Here is an 18641-nt window from a genome sequence, read left to right as displayed (position 1 = left end):
CAGTCAAAGGCTTTGGCATAGTCAATAACGCAGAAATAGATGTTTTTCTGGAACTCTCTTGCTTTTTCCATGGTCCAGCAGATGTTGGCAATTTGATCTCTGGTTCCTCTGCCTATTCTAAAACCAGCTTGAACATCTGGAAGTTCATAGTTCACGTATTGCTGAAGCCTGGCTTGGAGAATTTTGAGCATTACTTTACTAGCGTGTGAGATGAGTGCAATTGTGCAGTAGTTTGAGCATTCTTTGGCATTGCCTTTCTCTGGGATTGGAATGAAAACTGACCTTTTCCAGTCCTGTGGCCAAATGCTGAGTTTTCCAAATTTGCTGGCATATTGAGTGCAGCACTTTCACAGCATCATCTTTCAGGATTTGAAATAGCTCAACTGGAATTCCATCACCTCCACTAGCTTTGTTCGTAGTGATGCTTTCTAAGGCCCACTTGACTTCACATTCCAGGATGTCTGGCTCTAGGTGAGTGAGCACACCATCGTGATTATCTGGGTCATGAAGATCTCTTTCGTACAGTTGTTCTGTGTATTCTTGCCACCTCTTGTAATATCTTCTGCTTCTATTAGGTCCATACCATTTTTGTCCTTTATCGAGCCCATCTTTCATGAAATGTTCCCTTGGTATCTCTAATTTTCTAGTCTTTCCCATTCTGTTGTTTTCCTCTATTTCTTTGCATTGATCACTGAGGAAGGCTTTCTTATCTCTTCTTGCTATTCTTTGGATCTCTGCATTCAGATGCTTCTATCTTGCCTTTTCTCCTTTGCTTTTTACTTGTTTACCTGACACTAAATCAAAACACTGATTGTTTTTGAACTTTTTTTTATTAGGGTATAGCCATATACCCCAATACAAAATAAAAAGTTCAAAAATAAATAAAAGGAATTACAAGTACACCCTTAGATAAAGTTAATCATCAACTGATCTGTCTCAATAACCTCACATATGAAGATGACACCACCTTTATGGCAGAAAGTGACAAATAAAGAGCCTCTTGATGGAAGTGAAAGAGGAGAGTGAAAAAGTTGACTTAAAGCTCAACATCCAGAAAACTAAGATCATGGCATCTGGTCCCATCACTTCATAGGAAATAGATGGGGAAACAGTGGAAACAGTAGCTGACTTTATTTTGGGGACTCCAAAATCACGGCAGATGGTGACTGCAGCCATGAAATTAAAAGACATTCCTTGGAAGGAAAGTTATGGCCAACCTAGACAGCATATTAAAAAGCAGAGACATTACTTTGTCAACAAAGATCCATCTAGTCAAGGCTATGGTTTTTCCAGTAGTCATGTATGAATGTGAGAGTTGGTCTATAAAGAAAGCTGAGCACCGAAGAATTGATGATTTTGAACTGTGGTGTTGGAGAAGACTCTTGAGCGTCCCTTGGACTACAAGGAGATTCAACCAGTCCATCCTAAAGGAGATCAGTCCTGTGTGTTCATTGGAAGGACTGATGTTGAAGCTCAAACTCCAATACTTTGGCCATCTCATGCGAAGAGTTGACTCATTGGAAAAGACCCTGATGCTGGGAAAGATTGAGGGCAGGAGGAAACGGGGATGACAGAGGATGAGATGATTGGATGGCATCACTGACTCAGTGGACATGGGTTTGGGTAGACTCTGGCAGTTGGTGATGGATAAGGAGGTCTGGCGTGCTGCAGTTCCTGGGGTCGCAAAGAGTCAGACACATCTGAGCGACTGTACTAAACAGATCTGTCTCAGAAACTGAGCATTTTGTAATTATAGTGAGTAGTCAGGGAAGGCCTAAGCAAAGAAAAAGATCAAGTCTGAAAGGTCCAACAAAAGTTGCCATCAAATTAGTCAGCAAACAACAGCAAACTCAATGTAAATGATTCCCTCTGCCTGGGATGCTTCTATAATGATCTTACATGAAGTCAAGGCCCAGGTCAAATGAACACAATGATAAAGCATCCTATCCAATAGTGAGAGTAAGCCTAAAAATATCACTGCCCCCTCCTCCAAACCATACCCAGATGCTTCCTCTAAGGCCCCTTGCTGGAATCCAAGTAGAAAAGTACAAGTGAACCACTACACCACGTGTGGCTCTCATGGTACAAAATGCAAGGCAACATTGAAATATGGAGTCCAGTCAGATTTCGGTTGTGTTCCCTTCATTTTCCCATGTTAAGATTCAGGCAGACTTGAGTCCAGGTACCTGTTCTGCCACCAAACGGGTCACTGGGCCCTGTGCTGAGAATATGCTAATGAGACAAAGGAAGAGCAAATCAGCTTCAGATAAAGGACACAGCAAATGCTTAGTCGCTTCAGTCATGTCCATCTCTTTGAAACCCTATGAACTGTAGCCTTCCAGGCTCTTCTGTCCGTGGGATTCTCCAGGCAAGAATGCCAGAGTGGGTTGTCATGCCTTCCTCCAGGGGATCTTCCAAACACAGGAATTGAACCCATATCTGTTACATTTCCTGCAGTGGCAGGAGGCTTCTTTCTCATTAGCCCCACCTGGGATGCCACTCTTGTATGAATTCTGGCCAATTAGCAATAACTGCCGAATGCATTGTCCAGAAAGGATTCTGAGGCTGAGTTCCAGCTCAGTGGGAAGATACGCTGAGATCGATTAGCAATGTCCATCACTCGGTGAGCGGGCATAGCTGCACACTTGCCACCTACCTGCTGTCTTTCTGGAGGGCCTTTGGCATCACTGCCCCTGTAGTCCAGGCCCAAGTGGTATGGTTCCCAAACATCATTAATATTCAGCACTGGGACAGCTCTGGCCCAGATCACAAATGAAGGGGAGAAATTCCAGTTCCCTCCCGTCTCCAAGCCCTGGGTTTATCTCTGCCTGGTGAAAAGGTTCTTGAAGGCATTGTTGTAGTTCTTATTAAATGCTGTGTAAATCAGGGGATTGAAGAAAGAGTTGGAGTAGCCAAGCCACAGGAACACGCTTTTCCAGATGGGGGGCAGGCTGCAGGCACAGAGGGGGCCGATGAGCTCAGCCAGGAAGAAGGGGATCCAGCACAGCACGAACACGCCGATGAGGATGCCCACCATCACTGCTGCCCGCTTCTCCTTCTGCTCCCGCCATGAGGCTCCGCTCGTCTGAAAGGCCACCATGGGGCGGCGAGCCGTGAACACCATCTCAGCCTCCTGAGGGGCCTCCTTTACCTGCGAACAGAGGAAATGCATAATTCAAACATAAAATGCATAATGTTGGGCAATACAGTGACATACAATACATCCGACCTTGGCCAGCCCCTCCCCCTCCAGCCTCATACAAGATGCACTGATGCCATCATCATCGTGTGTGTGTGCTCAGGCGTGTAAGTACTCTTTGTGACTCTAAGGACTGTAGACCACCAGGCTCCTCTGTTCATGGAATTTTCCAGGCAAGAATACTAGAGTGGGTTGCAATTTCTTCCCCCAGGGGATCTTCCTGACCCAGGGGTCAAACAGGCATCTCCTGTGTCTCCTGCACTGCAGGTATATTCTTTAACCTGGGCCATCAGGGAAGCCCAACTGATGCCATAATCCACCCCCAAATATTAATGCTAGGTGAAAAAGTTCTTGAAACTGTAGATTAAAATATGTCCGGAAGGTTCTTCAGGGACTGAGAGTGGTGGTGGTCCCCACAATGTCAGATATTAGAACAAACAATTCTTTACCATCTAAGCTACCAGGGAATCCTAATAAAATAATAATATGATCTAAGAAGGGGATCAGGGGGAGGTAAAGAACATGCACCTGGGTGTCAGAGCCTGGCTTGAGCTCCAGCCCCACTGGCCAAGCCATTTCCTGCGTATGAAGCTGGGTGACCAAGCCCCCTCCCCGCCATAAGGCCATTGTGAATGAACACTTGGAATGTGTGTGTGCCCCCTGCCACAGGCACTCACAACTCAGTACTCATGGATGGAGGTGGAGCTGGGACCCGGACCCTGAATGGAATAGACCCAGGCCTGCCCCTCACAAAGTTCACAGCCAGAGAGGCAGACCGCCTCTAAATATCAATATTGCAAGAAATTATATGATTACTGTGTTAAGTGAATTCACTTTAAATTAGGAGATAATTTTGTATTACCTAGCTTAAAATAAACAAAGTGTAAGTGACTTTGTGGTGATAATTAGCTACCATTTAAGGAGCCTCTGGCTGCTCTCCACCCTCTCACCTCCAGCCTTTGGTCACTTCCTATCTGCCTCTTGAGTCTCAGCTTAAAGGCCACCAGCCTCAGAGCAGCCCTGTTGCCCCTTTAAACTCAATCACATCTCTCTGTGATCTGGTACCACGTTCCCCTCCTTTGTAGCCATGTGTGTGATCATGGGTGTTACATGTGGTTTCCCTCTGGCCCAAGCTGAACCACAGCAGGCTGTGTACAGCCAGCCTTTCCTTGTACAGCACCTGCCTGGCAGCACCACCTGGCACCCGGTCAGTGCCTAGGAAACAGTTGCCACACTGACTGATCATTTCAACCACATGCTCCTCGCCTGCATGTCTCTTCCTTTCCAGAATGCTGCCAGTCATGATGCTGGTGAAAACACAGAGGCAAGGGGCTCCCAGGCAAGGCCTGCAGCTAGTTTCTCTCCCAGACACAACTGGCAGCAGCCATCAGGAGAGCCACCCGACCTCGAGGCACCAAGGGAAGAGCCCGGGTTCCTCTCACCTGGGGTAGGATGGAGCTTAGAAGGTACCCAGGTGGTCTGATCTGTGCAAACCTGGGGCTCCTCCCTCTAAGATATACCTTCAAATTCTCTGTCTCTGCTACTTCCTCCCAACACTCATCTCTATTTATTTGGAAAATCACTAAGTCACCCTGAAACAGATCATGGTGATACGAACAAAGTTGAGTCCTTTCCTTTCTGAGTGTAAACCCAGCCTCCTCCCGCCTGCCAGTCAGAGAGAGAAGGAAAAGGCAGGTGACTCCAGGAGAGACCAGCCAGCCTTTCACTCCTCCCCACCCCTCGGCCCCTTACAAATTCCTGGCTCCGCAAACACGCACCCTGTGCAGACCGGCGGGCACTCCCTCTTTAATGAGCCATCCCAAGGTTTCTGGTCCCCCCCAAGGCAGGTGGGAGCTGAAGCTCATCTCTCCCCTTTAGAAGAGGCGACACTGACCACATGACATCTCACATGATGGGTTACCATCATCCGCTAATGGAAGTCTAAGGGAGAAAACGTGACATCCTAAAATCACCTATGAATATTGGCAGTCTACTGTCCACAGGAAATAATATTATCAGGGCAGAGAGGCAGTGGAAGGTGGTTTGTTTGTCTTTCTCCCATTCAGCTAATTAATGGGCACTTTTGAAAAGATTTCTCTGCTGACATCAATGACCTCCCAGGCTCTTGAATTCCTTCCTCGCTTAACACAATTCCAAATCCTTGTCATGCTACGAAATAAACACATGGGGTCAATTCAGTGCAAAGGGATCCTGGGGGAAGAGAAACAGAAAAGGCAAATCCACTAATTAAATAGGTTTAAAACACCTCAGCCTCCACCACTGCAGCATTTGCCAGAGTCCCCCTTTGCTCCACCAAAGTGGAGCCTGTGTCCACCGCTTCTCACCTGAGCCTACTGCACCCTGTGCAGAGGGACAGGACAGACAATGGAATCTTTCCAGAACAGCCTCAGAGAGTCAACAAGTCAATGAGGTCAGACCCTGGTTTGCTAGAAGACTGACAAGCATGGCTTTTTTCATTCTGAAGAAATATAAAACCAAAAGACACAAAGAACTATTCCAGAAAGGCCACTGTAAAACAGACACTTGTAATGAACAACTCTGATTCGCCCTCATGCCAAACCTTCAAGCGATTATCTCCATTTGACAGCTGAGAAAACACAGAACCTATTTTAGGATCACGTTTACGCTTGGGATGCCTTCAGAATGAATGTCTCTGGCTTCCTGGGAAATGTCTAGGGGCTCCAGCAGCCAGCTCTGGGGCCAGCCCTGAGCTTCTCCATCTTTCCTCTTTGGTTGGATGTCTCCTCAGCCTCTTTTCCCTGACAATGCTCTCTAGCAGTGGCAGTCACTCAGTCATGTCCAGCGTTTATGATCCTATGAACTGTAGCCCTGCCAGGCTCCTCTGACCATGGAATTCTCCAGGCAAGAGTACTGGAGTGGGTTGCCATTTCCTTCTCCAGGGGATCTTCCTGACCCAAGGATTGAACCCCAGATTTCCCGCATTGCAGGCAGATTCTTTACCGTCTGAGCCACCAGGGAGGCCCTGACAATCCTCTCTACATCTGTTGTAAAACTGACCATTCTGGTTTCAGAGGTTTCAGACCTTAGAATCCACTAATCTGAAGGTAAAAATACTGACTGTTGAAGGCACACAACCAGTAGCACCTGCCACCTTCTGTCCTGCTGTAAAAGGACAGGTGCTTTGAGTACACAGAATTTTGGAGATATCAGATGCTATGAGCAAGGTCATACGAGCAGGGCAAAGTAGAACCAAGGTGCCTGCCCATCTGTCTGGCTCCAGGCCTCTTTGGCTTCTCTTTGCCACTGTGAGACATGACCTAAAAGATGAGTTCACTTAAACATCTCCATAGAATCTGAGGCTTTTCCATCTAAAATTAATTAAGGACCAAATCAGCCCAACAATATATGCTGACATTTATTAATCATCTACTGGGGCTTCCTTGATGGCTCAGACAGTAAAGAATCTGCCTGCAATGCAGGAGACCTGGGTTCAGTCCCTGAGTCAGGAAGATCTCCTGGAGAACGGAATGGCGACCCACTCCAGTATTCCTGCCTAGAGAATCCCATGGACACAAAAGCCTGGTGGGTTACAGTCCCTGGTGCCACAAAAAGTTGGACGTGACTGAGCAACTAACACTAGACAAGTGCACGTAGGGACTACATACTGGAATTTTCATGAAGTCCCAATTTCAAACATCCTGTCCCACTATTCTCATAAGCACTCTGATACCAAGGCATGGATTCTGAATCTTCATTCTGACTGTGAATATTGTGTCACAATCAACACTCCAGGAGGGCAGGGACATGAGTGTCCTGTCCACTGAAGCGTCCCCAGTACCTAGTGTAATGTATGGTCTATAGTAAAATCTCAACAAACACTAAATAAATAGTTATTTGGGGGAGACAAGTCTCTTTTAAGTCTCTTGTGTTTCTACACACTTGCCAGCAAAGGCACTGACAGCTCTTGTTTCTGACCAGCCTGTCAAGGATGTTTGTATAACAAACAGCCTTGGAAGAGTGAGAGTATCTCCCAGTAGGAAAGAAGACAGATTTACTTGCAACCCATTATTAAAGATTCAGGTTTCCAAAAAGCGAAAGGCAGGTTTATATATTGTTCAGTCCTGGACAACACAGACTTGAGTTCCCTAATCTGGGAGTTTCCCTACTATTTGTGATGCAAATCCAGCTGGCCCACTCCATGTCAGTCGCATGGGACTTCCTAGAGAAGAGAACAAATGCACACATGAAGGTCACGCTGCCTGTGTAACACAAGTAATAACGCCCTTTGACTCTGACCCAGGAGGCTCGTGCCTTTTGTCAGTATCCACTAAACTAGGGTAGGCTGACTTGTTAGCTTGCCAGCAGGGAAAAACCTCAGACTTTCAGAGCTCCTGACCGTCATCTATTACTTGGCCACATGGTTCCACACACCATCTTACTCGGATATAACAGTAGCCAGTAACTAAGGAACAAGGAAACCAAGGCTCAGAGCAAATTAGTGATTAGACAGGATTCCAATCTGAGCTCCCATTTTTACATTTCCAGCGATGAAGATCTTTATCTGTCATATATGGTGGTCTTCCTGGAGGATGACAGTGAGACAGTAATACATGGCAGGACCTCAGAAATGTTAAGTTTATGTCCCCTTTAAGTAAAAGGAATGTCCCTTCCCTCCCCTCTAATTAAAAAAAAAAATTCAGCTGCTGCAGAAAACACCCGCAGACATTTGTAAACCGCCAATGTTGCCAGATGAACAGCCTAAGAAGAACTAGAAAAGGAAAGCAGAAAAAAGAAAGATGGTTCCTAGTCACTTCTGAAACCGACAGGTCTGGGTGGTGACACACAGATCAGGCATCCAGTACAGCGAGGCTCTTCACAAGGCTGGTGGTGAGGACACACCGCCCCTGGTGACTAATGAAGCCCTGAGGCCTCTTAGAGAGGACAGAGGACATGGAATCGCATCCAGGCTTGGCTGAAGGCAATCCGGATTGTAACTGGAATTTCCCATTTCTTTTCAGAGCTCAAAAGGGCCAGGAGATGGAGTACCCAGGGCACCATTCTCTCCGCCCATGCTGTACAGAGATAACCAAGCTCCAAGGTGTACTTCTCAAAGCCACCTTGAAGAGAAAACTAACCAAAATAGCCCCTCAAAGTAAACAGAAGCTGTCTAAAACTTGTCTAACAAACTACAACAAGAAATTTTCTCAGCAGCGTCCCTTGTGCAAAATATTTCAGAAAATAAAGATGTTTTCTTGTTAAAAAAAAAAAAAACAAAAACAGAGTAATAAAGCAGAGTACTGCTGGGCTCGAAAAAAAAAAAATTACCTTTCCCTTGAGTGTAATTACATACACCACAAAGAACAGTTATGCTAAACTCAGTATGTTCATAACATAAAGGATAATCGCTATTATTATTTCATTTGGAAAATATGAATTTGGTGGTGGAGGGTGCTTAATCACCCTGGGATGGCTAAGGACTCACTGGAGTTAATACTGAGAAAGGGAAACTGTAATCAAGTGTGTTACTTAAAATTACACAACACTTGTTTCTGTTCTAATATCATCTGATCTAGTCACGCTCTTTTACGGGTGGAGGCCAATGGAAGGTCCTCTGTTAGAGTTCTTACCTTGAAGCCCCCAGACTCCCAGGCCAGAGAGTCTTGGCATAGAAGGAGGGTGTAATGAAGAGAGGGACAGTTTTGCGTTTGGCACAGGCATTCTCCAGCCTCAGTGTCCTGATATGGCTGCACAGGGGGCCGTGGCTCCCCTGACAACCACTGCCAACTGTGGAGAGTCCCAGTTCCTACTGCACCGTGGGTTCCATTCTTCCAAAAAGTGGGTGGGAGGCAAGACTGAGGATCACCCTCCAAATAGGCTTCAGGCAGTGCCCTAGGCACACTGGGCAAGCAGGCGCCTACAAGCCTTTCTGAGCAGCAAGTCCAAAGCCTTCTTTAATTTTCAAGGAATTCTGTGACCCAGGAAAGGGTTAATAACCATGGAATTTGAATCTCATTCTTCTACCAAGAAACTCAATCTTCTCCAAGAAATACACGGATTTAAGAAGTAGCTTGTTGCAAGGTCACTGGGGAAGACACCTGATTCCTGCACCATACTTTGTCTACATCCCCCTTGGTCTTCCTTCCCTGCACTCTCCCCAACAATCCAACCAGGGGAAAGGGAAATGGAAACAGAGGTAAAGAGGCAGAATGAATGTAATGATGGAAGAGAACAAGGAAGAAGTTTATAGAGAGGGGAAAGCCAGGGATATTTCTAAAAAGTCTAGAGAAAATGCTCCTTTGTCCACGCAAGTAGTTCTGGAAACTCTCAGACAATTAGGTATCAGTCTTAAAAGAATCAAATGATAAGCCAGATGGATTGTTACCATGTAATTTGATGAATAAACTTCACTTTTCTAAAGTTAAAATAACCTTACAATTTGATGAATAAAATTTACTTTTCTAAAGTTAAAATAGTCTTGCATGCTGGCATAGGACAGGTTTGAGTCATATTTCTTTTAATAGATGGAATCAGAATGAGGGTGGTGATTTTCCACCATCCTCTTCCAAGAGCTTAGCTCTGACTGCACCCTGGTCCCACACGTGGCTAGGTCCACAAGACCAACAGCCCCTTAGTCTTTGGGGTGGAACAAATGACAGCTAAACACTGAAGATGTGACAAAAACATCAAGTGTTCTGCATAGTTTTTAGGTAACTTAGGGCCTATATACTGTATGCGTACAACACAAATCTAATGTGGAGGATTAGTCTGGAGAGGCAAATATTTTGTAATATGACATTACCTAAAATTCAGGTCCAAGTCATCACAAACCCAATAGTTCAATACTACACATTTGTTTTGACCTTTACAGGTTACAAAGTGCTTTCCCAAATACTGTCAGTCTTTCAAGACCACTGTACTCTGGACGGAACACCTGTAAGACATAATTGCAGACTTCCCTGGTGATCCAGTGGTTAAGAATCTGCCTGCCAAAGCAAGGACACAAGTTCAATCCCTGGTCCAGGAAGATCCTCCATGCTGCGGGACAAGTAAGCCTGTGCGTCACAGTTACTGAGCCCAAGCTCTAGAGTCCACAAGTCACAACTACTGAAGCCTGTGTGCCCAAGGGCCTGTGGTCCACAAGAAAAGCCACTTCAGCAAGACTGCACACCTCAACTAGAGAGGAGCTCCCACTTGCCACAACTAGAGAAAGACCTCGTGCAGCAACGAAGACCTAGCACAGACAAAAAAATAAAGTAAATTTTTAAGACTTTATTACATTTATAATTCTGTAATTGTAGTTTACTAACATGAATCCCTGGAGAGCAGAGACCACTTCTATGAAATCTCAGAGGCTCCCATGTTGCCTGATGCACAGGTCAGTACAAGTCAAATAACCTTGAATACCATCTGCGTGGCATTTTGTGGTGATTTTAGAATACATTCACGGGTTCATTCACTCATCTCCCAAAAGTGGAGCCTAATTCGCCTTCTCTTGAGGGTGGGGTGGATTTAATGACTCACTTCTAGTAAACAGATTTTAAGGGAAGTGATGAAATGTAGCTTCTGAGACAGATCATAAAAGGCATTGCAGTTTCCCCCTTGCCTCACTCTCAGACTAGGGGAAGCCAGCTACCATGTTGGGGATGACACTCAAGCAGCCCTTTAGAGACCTCCCACTAACAGCTGTGTGACCCACAGCTACAACCACAAAAGACCTTGGACCAGACCACCCAGCTAAGCTGTTCCCAATGCCAGACCCACAGAAATGAGTTCATACATGTTTGTTGTTTTAAGACACTAAAGATAGGGGTAATTGTTAAGAAATAAATAACTAATCCACCTATAATGGTGAGTAACAGCAGTAAGAGTATAAAATAAAATAATAACATTATTTATAACATAAGTTAGTTTAACTTATAAGAAAAATTGCAAAAAATAGTAATGAAAATAGTACAGCAGCCATCATTTAGGATTTACTATTTTAGTTACTCCATATACACAGTTATCTCATCTACTCTTCACAAGAATGTTAAGAGGCAGATAGCAATATTTCTATTTTACCTACAGGGAAATACAGATGTAGCTGAACTCACTTGGCTAGAGAGTTAATAAGTGGCACAAAAAGAATTGAAATCCAGGTCTCCTTGTTTCCAAATCCCAAGTTCTCAACCAATGTGCACACTGTCTCCCAGAACATGTTTATTGATTGAGTGAATGAAAGACGGTATCAACCAAGGTTGCAAAATAACCTTCTTGAGCCTGAGGCATCCATGCCTCTGTGGGCCCTTCTTCCATTAAAAAATATTAAAAATTATATTTTTATGATCATATTATTATAAAGACTAATATAATCAAGGCTGAACTCATTATTACACATTCATTACTATTATATTCACTTTCCCTCTAAAAGAAATTAAACAATTTCCATGGGCCCCTAAAAGTATGGAGGCTCTCGGTGGTGTACCCACTAAGCCTAATAAATAAGCATGCCCTGGTATCAGGCACAGCTATCAGACAAACAATTAAAACGAACAATATGTTTGATGTTGCATTTTAAAAACCAAACAAACCATCTCTATTGACTTCGCTTTTTTCCTCTTCTAAGCAGTAAAGAGTATAGGATAGTAGGAAAGAATTATAACCCATGGGGGATGCATTAGGGACAGCAGAATATACTACATCATGGTGTCCCATCTATGAGGTGGGAAAAAGGATGCAGGTGGGAATTAACCCTCACTCCCGAGAGAAGTGGGTGGTGCCTCTGTATTCACTTGTGTTCAACTCTCCTACAAAGGAGTTCATAGTTATGAGATCCTGCTCCCTATGGAGCTTCTGCAGCGGCTCAGGAGGTATCGAATCCACCTGCCAATGCAGGAAACACAGGTTGGATCCCTGTGTCAGGAAGATCCCCTGGAGAAGGAAATGGCAACCCACTCCAGGTTTCTTGCCTATGAGCCGAGAACCCTATGAACAGAGGAGCCTGGTAGGCTACAGTTCATGGGGTTGCAACAAGATGACACAGTGGGTACCTCAGAGCTATCTGAGAACGTGTCTTCCAGGATGAAGTTCTCAGAAAGTCTGCCAAAGGAAACATAATTCTCAACTTTTAGGTTGTATTTGTTTTTTCCAGTTGACATCCCCATGACCCACCTTGACTGGGATATATGACTGTCTCACTCCCACGAAGTTCTAGATGCTTGTGACAGTGCTCAGAAATTAAATTCCTGGAGAGAGCACAGCATAATGAAAAAGGGATAAATATTGATAGATCCAGGACAGACTTTAGCTTCTCCACCCAATAACTGTGAGGTCATGGATGAACTCACTTTATGGCACCAGAATTGGATCATCTGAACTGTAGTGCTGGAGAAGACTCTTGAGAGTCACTTGGACTACAAGGAGATCAAACCAGTCCATCCTAAAGGAAATCAACTCTGAATATCCACTGGAAGGACCAGTGCTGAGGCTGAAGCTCCAATACTTTGGCCACGTGATGTGAAGAGCCATCTCACTGGAAAAGGTCCTGATGCTGGGGAAGATGGGGGCAGGAGGAGAAGGGGTGACAGACCATCCTTGGTCACGGTTGGATGGCATCACAAACTCAATGGACATGAGTTTGAGCAAGCTCTGAGAGATAGTGAAGGACAGGGAAGCTGGCATGCTGCAGCCCATGGGATCACAAAGAGCAGGACATGGCTTAAAGACTGAGCAACAACAAAAATGGGAGCTGTGAGGCAAAGATGGTTAATGCTCACCAAAGAGCCAGAGATTCCCCTAATCTTCACAGCCAGTGTCTGGCCAATGGACTGCGAACAGAAGGGACTCTTCTGGGTAAGGCAGGTAGAAGCTGCTGTATTTCCAGGTCTCACTTCCTCTTCCACAGCAACCTCAGAAACCACATGTTCAAGACAGCATAACTTAAAGATGACAAGGGGCCTGGATCCACAAGTTACTGCCTGGAGAAGAGCAGAGCAGCGGGAGGGCCACCAGACCCACACTGAACTTTGAGTGAAACTGGGTTAAACCATTAGTCTGGGGATTCTGTGTTACTCAGTGTATCTTAGCTTATCCTGACAAATAGACAGTGTATTGCCAACGTATCTGGAGCCTGAGGATTAAATAAGAGGAAGAAGGTAAAGGTCACCATGCCTGGAAGACGGAACTCACTCACTCAGCATTTCTTTCCATGTCTACTTTCAAAATTCGAGGCATGATCGCAGATCCCTCCCTGATCCTATTTTAGTGTTGGAAACCTAGTCACAGCATCCTGGAAAAGGTGAAGAGTGTCCACAACCTCATGACCAGAGGCCTTCTGCCTTCCTAAGTGCTCCCATCACCCACAGAAAGCAATAAAGACATTTTGCAGGACCTAAATTCAGCTCTACTCATTTCCCCTGGAATGCAGAGAAAAGCAGGTTATATGGAGTGAAATCAGTCAGGAAGAGAAAAACAAATATCACATGTTAATGCATATATATGGAATCTAGAAAATGGTCCCAATGAACCTATTTGCAGGGCAAGAATAGCAACGCAGATGTAGAGGATGGTCTTATGGACACAGGGGTGGAAGGAGAGGGTGGGATAAACTGAGACAGTGGCATTGACATATATGCAGTAGCATGTGTGAAACAGAGAGCTAGTGAGAAGCTGCTGTATAACACACGGAGCCCAGACCCGCCTCTGTGATGACCTAGAAGGGTGGGATGGAAGGAGAGGGGAGGAAAGGAGGCTCAAGAGAGAGGGGATGTATATATACTTATGGCTGATTCATGCTGTTGTACAGCATAAATCAACATACCATCGTAAAGCAACTATCCTCCAATCAAGCTGTTTTATAAAACAGGCGGGGGAAGGCACAGAGAGAGTATTTCTGGCACATTAAAATTTCTGTTCAGGTATGGTCAACAAGCTTGCAACTGCTGACTCTGCAACATTACCCAGAAGTTTGAGTGATGGTTTGCTGGAGCCTAAAGAAGCAGGATGTTCTGGAACCCATCTCATCTACAACCTCAGCATCATATGATACAAGACTCTTAGCCATGACTTAGACCAATGCTATGTCTTAGAGGAGCAAGCTTGCAGCCCAAAATGTGAAAGAAGCTCATTGCTGGCAGGTGGCTAAATCACTAGGCTGCCCTGCCTCCCAGAGAACTTTCCCCCTACCAGTGACCATCCTGATTGTCCAGGTCCCCCATCATCCAGGCACATCTGCTTTGTTATCAACTGCTTGAACAGGGTCTGTCAAAAACAAACACTAAACTCAGGCGTGGCAAGCCTTTCTGGCATCCATTTCACCATGATTTCTCTCACCCTGGATCGATGTAGCCAGTAAAAGTCTGCCCTGCCTTGGCAATCAGATAGAAAAAGGATAATCACCCCAGGCATTTCCAAGGGACCTTTCAAAAGACATCATTAATTCTGAATAAAGCTCTCCCCTAACAACACTTTCCAATTATAGACTTGACATTCCCGTTTTATCCTACAAAACTCCTCTGCCATTTCATGAAGGGTGTTGGGGGCGGGGGCGGTAGGCGGGAGATGCCTGCTTTTAAAAATACACACATTTGAATAACCTAAGCATCTGAGTTAACTTACAAAATTAAAACAAAGCTAACAACAAAAAAACTTACCCTCTTTCTTTCCCTCCTCATGTCTCCTTCCCCTGGTCCATACATTGTATTAGGAAAGAGGCAATAATTCCTATTATTCTCCAGGACTGAGGGTCCTGAAGCCCACACTCACCCAAAAGGAAAGTTCGAGGCTTCGGGGATGAGGAGGGAGCTAGGGTCTATTAGGGTCTGGCCAAAAGGCCGAGGGGCTTACCAGGTGGCTCAGCGGTAAAGAAACTACCTGTCAAGCAGGAGGTGCAAGTCCGATCCCTGGGTGGGGACGATCCCCTGGAGGAGGAAAAGGCAGTCCACTCCAGTATTCTCGCCTGGAGAATCCCATGGACAGAGGAGCCTGGCAGGCTACAGTCCATGGAGTCTCAAGAGTCTGACGGGAATTACAGAGTAAACAACCAACCAACCAACCAACAAAAGGCCCCATTCTAAAGACAGTGGAGAGAAGTTCTGCCAAACGCAGGCTCCTCCCTCTCATTCATTCATTCGTTTCCGGCGCCCATTGTAGATTGCCGGGCAACGCCCTGGCCCTGAGATTCCCCTCGCTGCAGGCAGCTCTGCGACCCCTCCACCCCCGTTTGCCAGGCACTGTGCCGGGTGTCTGCATTCTTTATCTCAGGTCAGCCAAGAGCCCTACTATGTAGGAGTTAACCAGTCTAAAGAGGAGGAAACAACGCCCACAGAGATTAAGTAACTGCCCCAACGTCCTGAGCTTTTCTCTTTCCAAAGTCACTGAGGTTGAGACAGTGAAAGAAAAGTGATACTTGGATTCTTTTTTATCCTTCCTTTCCCCTTGGCAGGAAGCTGGCCAATAGAGTGAATAGTCTCGGAACTGCAGGGGTGAATGAGGGTGCAGTGGAGATAAAAATACGGGGCAAATGGTCACAGAAGGTTCAACGGCAGGACGAATTTCCAGCCCCCTGCGGTCACGCTTGGTCTAGCTGCGGCTAGGAAATTGGCGACTGAGGACTCCCACGGATACAATAGCTCCAGGGGAAAAGCAACGGAGGGCACAGTGGATCCGCCGCGTGCTCAACGCTACCGAGCAACACTGCCCCTGCCGCCCCTCTCAGCCGCATGGTGCCGCGGTGCCCTCTCCAGCTCCAGTCCTAGTGGGCAGGTGCTGGAACTCCCCCCACCGCCCCCCGCGCCGCGCACCATCTACGCATGAACCCTTCGTGTGCACGCCAGGCGCTGGTGCTGAGCTCCTCCGCGCGCGCTGTAGCAGAGCAGATGGCAAGCTCCGCGTGCGCTCCGGTTGGCCAACCTGAAAAGCTTGCGCCAAGTGTGCAAACTTGCACCTCCAGCTCTCCCTTTCGCCAGGCTTCCTCGTCCCTCAGCGATCCTTTTCCCAAATCCCCATTCCCCAACCCGCGCCTCACCTGCACAGTGGAGGGCAAGGGCAGCACAGCCCTGCAGCGGCGACCGAAGCGAAACTTGGCCGCCTTATATATCTTCCAATAGACAAACAGCACCACGCCAAGCGGCAGGTAGAAGGCGCCGCAGGTGGAGAAGACTGCGTAGGAGGGTTCCTGGCTCACCTGGCAGCGCTGGAGTCGAGCGTCGTACGCCTCGCCCCAGCCGAAGAGCAGTGGTGCGAGGGCGATGAGAGCCGAGAGCGCCCAGGTGAGCGCGATCATGAGCATCGAGGCGCGGCGGCGGGTGCGCAGCGTGTACTGCAGGTGGCGCGTGATAGTCCAGTAGCGGTCCAGGGCGATGGCCGCCACGTTCCAAATGCTGGCGGTGCAGCACATCACGTCGAAGGAGATCCACACGTGGCATAGACTCCGGCCCAGCAGCCACCGTCGGCCCGCCGACAGCTCGCTCACCAGGCTCAGGGGCATTACCAGCGCTGCCACTAGCACGTCCGACACGGCCGTCGAGGCCACCAAGTTATGCGGCACACGGTGAAAGGCGCGGACCCGCAGGATGGTGACCAGAACCAGCAGGTTCCACAGGAACGTGGCCGCTATCAGCAGCACCAGCAGCGTCACTACCAGCACCGAGAAGACGGAGAAAGGCGGTTCTCGGCCCGGCGGGGCCGCACCACCTGGGGTCGATCCGACGACCCCGCTTGGGTTTGGGCTACTGCTGAAGGCTTCGGGTCCCAGGCGAAGGGCGACGCCGGTGGAGGCCACCGAGAGGTTAGCTGCTTCCATTGCGCGCGGCATCCCGGCTCCCCCGCGGGGACGCAAGCGCGCCCTGGGCTCGGGGTGGACGCGGCGAGTGAGGGCGTGGAAGGGGGCCTTGCGTGATGGGGAGGGCAGAGGAGTCCAGTTCGCCCTGCTTTGGTCCCTCACTGGGCCGCAGCTCCCCGCCCCTCTGGCGCCTCGCCTTTGAGTCCTCGTGGGTCTCTTTTCCAGTGGAGAAAAAAGTGGGCCCCCTCAGCAGTCCAACTCCTCCACCTTAGTCCCTGCGCCAGTCCCTCCTGCCTTGCCTCGCTGTTCCCAGGGCAGCGGGCTGTCACAGGGCTGGGACTCCGAGGGCGTGGCGAGGGTCCGCGCAGAGTGGGTTTGGAGAGGGGCCCGCGACTCCGAGCCGGCGGCCGCTGAGCAGAGCTGCTCCCGGGGTGGGCGTGGGCGGCGTGGTCTGGAGAAGCAGCCGACTGGAGCAGGGTCTTGAGGCTGTCCCGTGGGTCTCCCTCTCCCCTCTGCGCCGAGAGAACCCTAAGGCGGGAGTCCCGGAAGAAGGTTCACAATAGCCTAGGAATTTCGCAGCCGGACCCCTGGGACTTGCCTGAGGTACAGTTTGACATATGGAGACAGGAGGACCCGCCCTCTCCGGGACAGAGAGGTTCTGCTTTCCTCGATCTCCATCCTAAGCGTGTGTGAACTAGGAGACTCTGGTGTTAGGTATGTCAAAGTGGAAGCTTCTCGACCCGGCTCCATCCTGCCTGCAGCTTCCTGTACTACACTTCTGCCCCTCTGAGGATTCGGGCTGCCTTGAGAAGTTCTCTCTCTGGCTCTACAGAGAAAGGACTCAAAAAGTTTCAAGCTGTTTGGCCGAGGCCCTGATAAGGGCGTGTCCACCACCTCGTCTCCGTCTCTAACACAACCTTCCTCAATTTCCACCTTGCCCTCCCTTTGCAGTTGCCGAAGTTCCTGATCCTAGGGCACGTCTTCCAGTTCTTCATATCCAGGGTGAAGATGGAGTTATATTTTGTTTTCCCTGGACATCCCTTTATATTCCCCTGGACAAAGGTGGAAACCAATGGGAAATGAAATTCCCCTAACCCGCCCCGCCTCGCCCGTTTCCAGTCTCTTACACTTTAAAAAATAGTTCAATCAATGCAATCAACTTAAAGCTGCCTTACAGCCTGTTCCTGGAAGTAGAATAGAAATGTAAAGAACACAGAGCCCAAACTGCCCCATCTCTTGTCAGGGCAGCTTGGTTTCTTATTAACACCTAGCCTCAGGCTGAGCAGGGGGTCCGCAGAAGGGGCTCTCTGTGGAAAAATGCCCTAAGCTGCAGTGGGTGATGGGGGTTCCTCCCTGGTCCTCTGAGCCTCCCACCGCTGGCATCTAGAGAAATCTTTGGGGATCAAGGACAGCAAGAATGTCTTTGCTCTCCTTTCCTTATCCATTCAAAGACTGGGGACGTTTGCTCTGCATCCTGTGTGGGACTGTTCTTACTAACACACAGAGACTCACTCCAGGCAAAGGAGTCAGAGTGAAAATATGTGCACTTTCAGGCATAATGGTCAAGTGGTTGATAAAAAGTATCGGAAATTGATGAACTGTTCAGGGATCACAGAGGGGAGGACACTGTGGTGGGAGAAGCCCTTAGGCTTACTGAATTGTTAGGAAGGCATTTCAGTGTTGCACAGAGATAAATGGAGG

At 47.7% G+C, this 18641-nt stretch overlaps 1 protein-coding gene across 3 annotated transcripts; it reads right to left on the bottom strand.

The window, feature by feature from the left end:
• Nucleotides 1–1805: 1805 nt before the first annotated feature.
• LOC101117482 (5-hydroxytryptamine receptor 5B) lies at nucleotides 1806–17738 on the bottom strand. 3 transcript variants are annotated; one of them, XR_009599625.1, is made up of 2 exons: nucleotides 15005–15412; nucleotides 1806–3151 (listed from the first exon to the last, which is right to left on the bottom strand). XR_009599625.1 is itself a non-coding variant. In XM_027963968.2 (2 exons), the coding sequence occupies exons 1-2, from the start codon at nucleotides 16971–16973 to the stop codon at nucleotides 2819–2821; spliced, it is 1122 nt and encodes a 373-aa protein (XP_027819769.2). In that variant the 5' UTR covers nucleotides 16974–17738; the 3' UTR covers nucleotides 1806–2818. The 3 variants fall into 3 exon arrangements, 1 of the variants encoding a protein (XP_027819769.2); XM_027963968.2 differs by lacking the exon at nucleotides 15005–15412 and adding an exon at nucleotides 16185–17738; XR_009599626.1 differs by having other exon boundaries at nucleotides 3045–3151; nucleotides 15032–15412.
• Between the last annotated feature and the right edge of the window lie 903 nt (nucleotides 17739–18641).

Source organism: Ovis aries, chromosome 2 (genome assembly GCF_016772045.2).
Source record: "Ovis aries strain OAR_USU_Benz2616 breed Rambouillet chromosome 2, ARS-UI_Ramb_v3.0, whole genome shotgun sequence".
In the NCBI taxonomy this organism is placed as follows: domain Eukaryota; kingdom Metazoa; phylum Chordata; class Mammalia; order Artiodactyla; family Bovidae; genus Ovis; species Ovis aries.
The sequence above is the reverse complement of the archived record's forward strand: the minus strand, read 5'-3'. Positions and strand labels throughout refer to the sequence as shown.

Excerpts from the sequence above, each read along its gene's own strand:
- LOC101117482 (XM_027963968.2), bottom strand. The coding sequence starts at position 16,973 with ATGCCGCGCGCAATGGAAGCAGCTAACCTCTCGGTGGCCTCCACCGGC. Across the intron at positions 3,152-16,184 it reads CCTTGCCCTCCACTGTGCAG|GTAAAGGAGGCCCCTCAGGA; the intron begins GTGAGGCGCGGG and ends CTCTGTTCGCAG.